General features: G+C 55.0%; 1 protein-coding gene across 1 annotated transcript; it reads left to right on the top strand.

Annotated features, from left to right (window-relative positions):
* Positions 1–5,243: 5,243 nt before the first annotated feature.
* Gbx2 (gastrulation brain homeobox 2) lies at positions 5,244–7,533 on the top strand. The gene is made up of 2 exons (XM_059278802.1): positions 5,244–5,766; positions 6,819–7,533. Exons 1-2 carry the CDS (start codon positions 5,244–5,246, stop codon positions 7,340–7,342), a joined length of 1,047 nt encoding a protein of 348 aa, XP_059134785.1. The 3' UTR covers positions 7,343–7,533.
* Positions 7,534–10,248: the final 2,715 nt, after the last annotated feature.

The raw sequence follows: 10,248 nt of genomic DNA, 5'->3' as shown, positions 1-10,248 counted from the left end.
AGAGAAAGCCAGGTGAGAAGAGGCCCCCTGCCGGCCTGTGCCTCCCTCCCAAGCATCCTCTGTCCTTTGTGGGCTCCCTGGAAGGCCTACACCCACTTAACCTCAGCCCTTGGGCAAAAGCCCACTGCCAGGCCTCTGCATAGCGCTGCCTCTTCCCTGGCAGGGAGTCCCGGGGCAAGGAACGTTTGCCTGTCATTCCCATTTGGGAGCTGAGTGCTTCCTGATAGATGCGCAGTGAGCACCGACTCAGGGACTCCAGGGAGAACGCGGTGAGCTGCTGTTTCCCGGGGTCACAGATCCCCACTCCAGTCGTTAGGAACACAGGGAGAAAGAAGCGGAACCCCACGTTTAAGTCCTCGCACTCCGGGATCCCCACCAAGGGCATCCAGCCGCAAGTGGAGTGCGGGGAAGCTATGGATTGTGAGCGCGCGGCGCGGCCGGGGTGCATCGTCCAACCCCCGCGACCGCGCCTGCAAGATCGCCCAGAAGCCACGGTCAACCGATCCCACGAGGGACAGCCTCGCGCACCACGCCTGTCTGGCTCGTTTGGCTTGTCCCTCTGCGGTGGATAGAGCAACACAGGTGTGAAGGTCATAGTTCTCAGCCTTTCGAGACCACATTTTTACAGCTCCCAGAATCAAAAAAAAAAAAAAAAAAAAAAAAACCGGGGAAAAGAAAAGCCCCTCCCCTTCACATATCTAGATTACAGCGGTTTTGTTTCAGCTACTTCGAGGGTAGGGACAAAAAAAAAAAAAAAAAGTTTCTACATAAGAATGTCGCGGCACACACTGTCCCGGGAAGTGTTTCTTCTTCTTCAGGGCACTTTAGAAACCCCCCCTGTCCTGCTTTCTGCATGGTCAAGGAGCAGAATAAAGAAAGCAAAGACTTTTATTTTATACATCACTTGATCTTTGCTTGGGAAACTCTATTAATTGAATGGGCTTGCCTTTTTTGCCAGGTCCCCTTTATCATTATTTATGGGCTTTAAATTGTTTAAAGTTCCCTTGACGTTCAATTTACAAGTTTGGGGACTTTTTTTGTTCTGCCTTTTGTCCTGGAGAAAGACATCGTGTTGGAAGCGCTTTGAAAAGCCAAACATGAGAGGTTGGCGGTGAAAGGGAAGCGGGCAAGATCCCTTTTAATTCCGTCCTGTTGGTGAATGGCTCTTTTACATAATTGCGGGAGCCATTTCAAAGCCAGCCAAGGGCTGACTTCACTTAGAACCACATGGAGTCTATTTTGGGCTTTCAGATTTAAAAAAAAAAAAAAAAAAAAAAAAAAAAAGCTGAATAAAATAGTTTAAAAAGATGAGGTTTCAATGCTTTCTGCTACTTGCAAATTGGTGTGTCTGATGGGGAATTTTACACAAGCACCTCTTTGTAAAGTACGTCTTGGGCTGGGGAAGCTCGATTCTGGGTTAGCTGGGTGTGAATCCCAATTGCCCCTCCATAAATAAAACCCATCCCAAGCTATTTCCCAACTATGGCCAGGAGCAAGTACTGCGGCAGTGTCGGAACCGTCAACTACTCAAAATCCCTCTAAATAAAAACAACACGGTTGCCCGAGAAACCAGCCTGAAGCGTGGGTCTGGGCTGCTGGCGGGACAGCCCCTCCTGTGCGAGCTCGGCCTGCAGGTTTCCCCACGCGGCACCCACGGAGACTGGAGCGCCCCCGTTGCCCCCTCGAAGCCGCACGGCGCTTCCACCTCCAGGTAATATGAATATTCATTTACTTGTGCGGTTCGTATAGTGTGCTTGGCTTTTACACACCTGTGCGCAAAGGCTGAACCGGACAGCCCACAAACGTGGAGCCAACTTAATTACCGTCACTTTTATTGAACGTCTAAGCCACTTTGTAAGTGGCTTAATACAATCCTGACACTCGCTTGGCAGCGGTAAGTACCTCTGGGGCTGGGCTATCTTCATCTGTGAGGGATGCTTCCAGAGAAAAAGTTCGCCAAAGTTAACTGGAGTTGGGGAACCCAGCTCTCCCGGCGTGCCTGGCCTTTTCCTAATTGGAGGGGGGCGGGGCTCTCCGAGCCTAGTTGCTAAGATCTGAGTCCGGTGGTTTTCCCGCGCAGCTTGGGCCGAGTCCAGTCTCGCAGGACTCTGCTGTTGAAGGCAGTTCCGAGCTAAGCAGGTAGGAATTCGAAGAACAGATGCGTGTACCTGTCGCTCCCCATGCATAAATCCAAAGGCTTTTGTTATCCGCAGCCCCCAGACTCGCAGCGCTTTGCACGTAGCTGAGGTGTCCCGGAATGGATCTTGTTAATCACGCCAAAACACAAGCATCCTTTTATGATGCGAACAGTCATTTTCTAAGCAGTTAAGCATTAGATGAGAAAAATATTACTGCATAGCATTCGAGAAAAGCGCACTAGTAAATAAAATTCGTATTGATGAAAAATTATTTGAACTCACTAATAAAAGATTAGTATTATAACCCCCGCAGTCAATACTTTTCTTGGCAATTTATGGACACAAATAATATGTCATCAAATTACTTCAAGTGTGGCTATAATTCAAGGGACCTCAATCTTGTTGCTGAACTTTAAACGTAGCATCACCGAAATAGTCAAAATAGTCAAAGGAATTCCTGGCTCTAGGTGTGATCAAGCGACCAGAAGTCTCTACAACAATATTTTTTTTTAACAGTGAAAGAGCAAAATGGAAGGTATTGGGGCCAGGTAAATGAGTAGCTGCTTACACAGGCGTCCCAAGACAAGCGCGAAGGTCCTCGGCTGTAGCTTCGTAAATCAAGGAAGCTGTTATTCTGGAAGTTGGGGGGGGGGGGGACACTGGGAGACGGGGACGGACGACTAACAACAAGGTAATGGCACCAGAGTCTGTCACTGTAACTATCTCATAATAAGAGGGAGTATTTATTATGCTCATGAAGAAACCAGCCTTTTGCCTTGGGCTCCCATTATCTTCTTTTGTGGGCAAACGGGGGCTAGAGCTTGGAAGACTCCACAGACACCTCCTTCCCGTGTATCCCAAAGGGAATTAATTTCCCCTCACACTGCCTAAGCCATCTCGAGGTCTGGGCGTGAAGTGAGGGGACGCAATACAGGCAGTGCCCTAATGAATTCCTTTCAAACCGCCTGCTGCCGAAACCATCTATTACTGCGGCCCGGGAGTGGGGAAAGGCGTTTGAGATGTCTTTGTCCGGGTGATGGAGGGGAGGGGAGGGGACACTGGTGGGGGAGGAGGGACGCTGGCAGCCCTTGGCCAGAGAGTTTTCTCCTGGCCAAGGGATGCGAAGGACGCACCTTCGCCTCTTACCTCTCTAGGTGGGCAGTTGCTCTCTGGCCAGACTCTTGGCCGGAGGAGATGGTCTAGGATTGAGATTTCCACTGGGGGCCTTGGGGTTAGAGCGAGAGCGAGAGGGAGAGAGAGGGGAAGAGACAGAAAGAAGAGCTTCAAAGAATCGGGTCGATAAATTCATAAAGATCGATTTATCTTTATCTCCCAATTAAATGTGCTTGTGATACATAACACACGTCTAACATGGGTCCCAACTCCCCACCCACCAGCTCCTTGGGGTGAACTGATTTTTAATGGCCTATGTAACAATGCCCTCCTTTGCTCCCTGGCCGTGTGTTGTCAGCTGTTCCGGAAGGACGTCTAGACCAGGGAATTTGAAGCCGAGGCCCAGGAACCCGAGGAAGCCCTGCGCGCTCTGGCGCGCTTGGCAGGATCTGCCCTTGCCAGGAAACGATCTCATTTTAAAGGGAACACAAGCGCTGAAAGTTTGTTTCAACATAAGAAAAGAGGACCAGAAATGTCTACTTTCCTTTCGCCGCAATCCCGCCAATCTCCTGACTCCCAAATTCCAGTGTGTTTACCGTCGTCGAGAACGGGGCGGGGAAAGGTCTTGAGGGGCTCGGCTCCATCCAGCAGTCGGCAAAGGGGAACCACGCGCCCTGGAGTCCTCGAGCTGCGCAGAGCCAGGGTGAGAGCTCCCTTCGTTCCCAACGTGCTTAATTAGCGCCTATTTACAAAACGCAGCTTTTATTTGAGCAAACATCATAAAGCTTTCATCAGGATAATCTCACGTTATACAATCCAGAGGCGTCGCAAACTCCCCCCTATTCCTCCCTGAAGATGGAGCAGATGAAGGACTCGCTTTATTATCATAATTATCGTGGCTGTTATTTTGGTGCGCGCTGGCAAAGTGGGTAAATAGGTGCGATGATTAAGAATGTCATGAAAAATGAGCAGGGATCGCTCACAGAGGGCCCAGCTAGGAATAGGGGGACCACCAGCCTGCCCGCCCCTCCACCAGCGAGCCGCGAGCAACTGGGCAGGTTCAGTGTAGTGAGCAGGAGCTGACAGCCCCGGGAGGAGCATCCGGGAGCAGACCTGCAGAGGCAAAACCCTAACCGCAACTCAGGAGACCTTTCCCGGACCCTTGGCAAAACCAGAGGACCCCTAGCTACAGTGAGCACCACACAGGGTTCTGCTATAGAGACCATAAAGAAAATAAAACACTCCTGGCCCATTCGTGTGGGTGTCAGCTCCAAGCCGCCTCTGAGACGGGATGCTGAGGACTCTAGGGTCTGAGCCTAGGATGTAGCAAGGGTCCCTCTCAAGTTTGCTCCGTGCGGTGCAGGCGCACAGTCTCGGGCTCCCAGGCCTGCACGCTCCAACGGTGGCGCCCCCAGCCCGCCTGCGGCCAGCCTGGGTAAAGGGGGCGGAGCCCTAATTTCGCCCTGCCTCTCCCGGCACAGCCAATGGGAGATGGCACTCAACACCACGTGACACGAGCTCCGCTGGGCAGCTGGCAAAATGTGAATGAGAAAGAGGAGCGCGATTTAAAGGTGCTGGCGGCGCCCGCCAGAGACAAGTGCGCCGGCTTCGCGCGCTCCCCGGCGGCCCTGGGAGACGACGGACTGCGGGACGGACAGACGGACGCACGCACCGCTGATAGCCCGGCCGAGAGCTGCAGACGAGACGCGCGCGCGTTCCGAAGGGCTAGCAGCGGGGAGCGGCTCCAGCAAACGCGAGGCCCCCAGCGCCCTCTCCATCCCGGGCGCACGGCCTCACCACGCTCAGCGGCTACACCCAGGCGGGCCGGGTATGCAGCGGGCCTCGCACTGAGGGGCGGCGGCATCTACGCTCCGTGTGCCGCTCGGCCTCTGCCCGGCGCTCCCGGCGGTGCTCCCGGCATCCGGAGGGCTTCCAGGCGGCGGTGCGGCTCGGGGACTTTTCGTCTCTCCCTGGCCTCTCCCGAACGCGTCTATGAGCGCAGCGTTCCCGCCGTCGCTGATGATGATGCAGCGCCCGCTGGGGAGTAGTACCGCCTTTAGCATAGACTCGCTGATCGGCAGCCCGCCTCAGCCCAGCCCCGGCCATTTCGTCTACACCGGCTACCCCATGTTCATGCCCTACCGGCCGGTGGTGCTACCGCCGCCTCCGCCGCCGCCTCCCGCGCTGCCCCAGGCGGCGCTGCAGCCGGCGCTGCCACCCGCGCACCCTCACCACCAGATCCCCAGCCTGCCCACCGGCTTCTGCTCCAGCCTGGCGCAGGGCATGGCACTCACCTCCACGCTCATGGCCACGTTGCCCGGTGGCTTCTCTGCGTCGCCCCAGCACCAAGAGGCGGCGGCCGCCCGCAAGTTCGCTCCGCAGCCAGTGCCTGGAGGCGGCAACTTCGACAAAGCCGAGGCGCTTCAAGCCGATGCGGAGGACGGCAAAGCCTTTCTGGCCAAGGAGGGCTCGCTGCTTGCTTTCTCTGCGGCCGAAGCGGTGCAGGCGTCGCTCGGTGAGTCGGCGGCGCGCGCAGCCGAAACGCGGGGACGGGAGGGAGTAGGGGCGGGCCAGCTCCGGGTTCCCGCCGGGACCCCGGGGACGAGGCCGCGACCCCGCCCGACCTCCGCAGGAATAGCTGGAGGAGCCGCGGGGATGTCCAGCGGAGCTTCCCAAGGGGGCGTTTAAACCCAGGCAACAAGCAGGGTCTCGGGAAAAGGAGGCTTTTAGTGCTCTCCTGGCAGCTGCTCCGGGCCACATATCTGGTGGTGCGTTTGGCCCGATCTAAACTGTCCCCCCAACACACGCTGCGATGACTGAGGGTCCTTGATATGTTAGAACCTTAAGCAGAGGCCTGTTAGGCTGTGTTTTTTCCAGTTGAGCATGTACCCAAGAGTCCAGACTTAAATGTCTTCACTGGGTTCTCTGCTGCCCAAGAGAACCAGATTTCTACGAGGCTGTGTGTGTGTGGTGTGTGTGGTGTGTGTGTGTGTGTGTGTGTGTGTGTGTGTGTGTGTGTGTGTGTGTGTACGCGCTCGAGCGCTCCTATGGGCTGTAGAGTAGGGAACTTCTAAGGTGACACAAACGATCTGTCTCAAGAAAGCTGATGTCGGGCATCTGCGCGACCCTCCTACCCCACTCTTGCTGCGGTGAAATTGAGACTCGCTAAATTTCAGTGTTCAGATGGTGACAGGAAGGATCATGAACTCTCCCTTGTTCTTCAAACAGCCTGGACCCCGGGGAAACAAAGGGAATGTTCTCTTGGGCCTCAGGTCCAAGCTGCATCCTTCTACTTAGGCTGTCAGAGGCTGGGAGGGTGCGCGGGAGGCATGTCGGCCCCTTGAGTGATGGTTCTGGGCAAAGGGCCGTCGCCTTTGCTGTCTCCTCCTCTCCTTTGAGCTTTTCTCACGCTCCCCCCACTCCTCAAAGCCCAGGAAATCACAATGTGTTAATGTTGTAGAAAGACAATCTGCTGGGGGTGGGGGTGGGGGTGAGGTGCCCAAGTGGGAAAGGGTAGGGAAGGCAGTGTTGGAAATGTAATAAAACGCCGTTTGGTTTTGCTTTCAGTCGGGGCTGTCCGAGGGCAAGGGAAAGACGAGTCAAAGGTGGAAGACGACCCGAAGGGCAAGGAGGAGAGCTTCTCTCTGGAGAGCGATGTGGACTACAGCTCAGATGACAATTTGCCTGGCCAGACAGCTCATAAGGAGGAAGATCCCGGGCACGCACTGGAGGAGACCCCGCAGAGCGGCGGTGCAGCAGGCAGTACCACATCCACCGGCAAGAACCGGCGGCGGCGGACTGCCTTCACCAGCGAACAGCTGCTGGAGCTGGAGAAAGAATTCCACTGCAAAAAGTACCTCTCCCTGACCGAGCGCTCCCAGATCGCCCACGCCCTCAAACTCAGCGAGGTGCAGGTAAAAATCTGGTTCCAGAACCGCCGGGCCAAGTGGAAACGCGTCAAGGCAGGCAACGCCAATTCCAAGACCGGGGAGCCCTCCCGGAACCCCAAGATCGTCGTCCCCATCCCTGTCCACGTCAGCAGATTCGCTATTCGAAGTCAGCACCAGCAGCTGGAGCAGGCCCGACCCTGAGGGCCTAGCCAGGGTGGACACCGTCGTGGAGAGGCCCTAACACCCAAGGGAACCGGTGGCAGACTCCACTGTTCAAAGCAGAACTCAAAGGCACCTCCCAGATGTGGACATCCCAAGCAAATTGAGAATATATTCACTAGATGGGCTTAAAGGGGGCTACAGCCACACCAGAAGATACACTAAATATTTATTATACGACCCTACTTTGTACATAGATATCTATATAGACTGGATCTCAGCTGCAGTATTTTGAAAGGGATAGGACCAAACGTCTCCACTCACACATTCCAGATGAAACAAAACCACCACTGTACCCTGTCGCCCTCAGCGACCACCTTCCCACACTTTCCCAAAGGTAAACCGGAGACAAGAACAAACGCTGGGGTTTAAACTGATTTTTTTGTTTGTTTTGTTTTTATTCCGGCTTTTTGAGTTGAGCGCAGAGCAGACTTTTTGGGCACTCTAGGAATCTGCTCTGTTCATTTGCCCTTGCCTGGCTTTCTTTCCTATCTGAGCCATGTCGGAAGCACGTCTCCGTTGTGTTTAATTTATTTCAATGTCGCTTATTTTCATATAAGTTATGACATTTAAACAATCTCAGTCTTGTGAATAATAAAAAAAAAGCAAGAAAAAAACATAACCTCGATCCTTGGGGCCTCATAAGAGTGCCCACCACCTGGGCACTTCGAGGGCACTGCCAGGGTGTGGTCAGCTAAGTGGCCTGGGACCAGGACGGAGGCTGACTGGCCATAAGCCACGTAGCACTTTAACAGGCTTTTAATCAGAGAGTAGAGCTATGAGTTGAAGAAAGCCTAGTTTTCATTTTAGGAATCTGGCATGTCGCCTTTTTGCATGGCCTTATCCATAGCCTGGGGACTGGCAAACTTTGGCCAGAGAAGGAGGGAAAGCAAGCGCGGGTGGTGGTGGATTTGCACAAACTCAGGGGCTCTAAACCGGATGCAGCCAGGGAGGAGAAACGCCTTTCCTTACAAGAAACTCCGACCCTAAAAGCAGCGGTGCTTGCTCGCTCTCAGGGCCTCGGGTCCATAAATCAGTCTGCAGGCGTTATCTTCCGACAGGAGCCGGAACCCAGCAAGCCCTGTAAGGCTTCCCGGCAGCTCTAGGCTTGGAGGCGGGCTGTGAACTCCAAGGCCCTACTCTTCCCCTCCGGGCGGGGTCGGAGGGGGCGTGCCCTGACCACTGCCCCACCCCAAGGGCGCTGGGGCCCGCAGCCCCTCAAACCGAGAAGGGGGGGAGGGACCCTGGTGGGATGGTGCGCAGAAACCTAGGAACCGGGCGTCTTTCTGCCTTGGAGGGGCGGCCTGTAAAGCGCAGGAGGGGCGTGCCCTGCACCGCACCACCTCCTCTAACTTTGGTACAGTGACCAAAGCCAGGTCCGCCAAGGCCTGGCGCTGCCAAGACTGCGGTGCACAGGACCCGGGTATCCCAGAAGTGTGGAGCGTGCTAGTGACGGTGATCACGGTGCCCAAGTCCTTCTGGCTGTTAAACCTGCAGCCCAAAGAGAAGCTAGTGGCTCGACCACACCAGCTTTCCAAATGGAAGGATGGGGGAACCTCCAGCAAAGCACACGCTGTGCTTCCCAGTTCAAGAAGGGGGATTCCTGAGTCAATACTGACTTAATTTATTCCACTTGCTCTTGTCCGTCACCTCTCAGCGGCACAGAGGTCGGGGGCACAGGGGCCCTTGCCCAAACTCCAGGCGCAGGGTGGAGGGCCAAAGTCACAGAGTCACGGTTTCTTTCCGAATAGTTCCAGTATTGGAAAATGCCTCGAGCTTGAGTTTTTTAGGACAATGTAATGGAGTGGCCTTTCCTCCTAGGTTAGGTCAGGCTTTGTAAATCTCTGGAGTTCTCTGTTGTCCTCCACCCGGTGCCAGGAAGAGCAAAAGGAAAAGGGACTGTGTAAGGTCCAGCGGCTTCCCCGGACCCGCACTCTCCTTCCTCCCCCAACGCCCCCCTCCCGCGCGCGCGCGCCGGTGTACACAGAGCCCTGGTCACCGGTTGGCTCCATGGGCTTCAGCCAGATTCCCAACTGGCTACGGTATCCATGCTGCGGGTGCCGAAAATTCTAGGTCCTCAGGGGTGCCAAGTCCTCTTTTATACACACACCACACCTGGACCATGGAATTCGTGTGTGTCCACTGAGTGGCTGTGACTGAAAACATAGAGTCCAGTACCAGGACTAAGAGAGACGCGAGGTGAGATGCGGTCTCCCGCAGTAGCTCCAGTGGCACTGCGGGTCTGGGAGAGAGGCCCTGAGTACCCAGAGTTCAATGCTTCCCCAGATCCCAGGACGCCTCCTCACTTGCCCTTCCAACATACTAGATGTAAATAGCCCCTACCAGCTCTCTCTCAAAGCCTCGTGTGAGGGGTGGGGGTGGAAGCTTTGACCCACACAAACCCCTGGAGAAAGCAAAACTCCCCAGAAATAGGCAGCCGCCTTCGGGGAACCCCACTATGAGACCCAAGCTGACTAGCACTGTCTCACCCTTTAGAAGCACAGGCAGGGTCCTGAGATGCTGCGTGCCCCCTTGCCCTCTTAGGGGGCTGTCCCTTTCCTCCCCAACCCCTGGGGGCCCTGGCACCCCAGAGCCCAGAGCCCCAGGCCCTGGAGACAGGCCGAGGGCAGGAAGATAAACAGGCAGGCCTTGATGGCCGCTGTCATCATGGCCCTCATCATGGCTTTCATTTGGCTGCCTAATGAGTCACATCACAGGCAGAGAGAAAAATTGTCAATCGCCTGGGCCCTAATGAATTTTTTTGCAAATTGTAATCAAGCCAGGCCGTCTCAGCTGGCTGATTAATGAGACCCACGAGGCTCGGCCAGCACCTCAGCTTTTTATTCCATCCCGTCCTCCCCGCACTAAATTAACAGCAACTTGTCTGA

This window comes from Peromyscus eremicus, chromosome 13, assembly GCF_949786415.1.
Source record: "Peromyscus eremicus chromosome 13, PerEre_H2_v1, whole genome shotgun sequence".
In the NCBI taxonomy this organism is placed as follows: domain Eukaryota; kingdom Metazoa; phylum Chordata; class Mammalia; order Rodentia; family Cricetidae; genus Peromyscus; species Peromyscus eremicus.
This window is presented reverse-complemented; position numbering and strand designations above follow the sequence as displayed.

Bases quoted from the DNA above. Each gene is read 5' to 3' on its own strand.
- Gbx2 (XM_059278802.1), top strand. From the start codon at position 5,244: ATGAGCGCAGCGTTCCCGCCGTCGCTGATGATGATGCAGCGCCCGCTG. The intron at 5,767-6,818 runs GTGAGTCGGCGG...TTTTGCTTTCAG, and splicing joins AGCGGTGCAGGCGTCGCTCG to TCGGGGCTGTCCGAGGGCAA.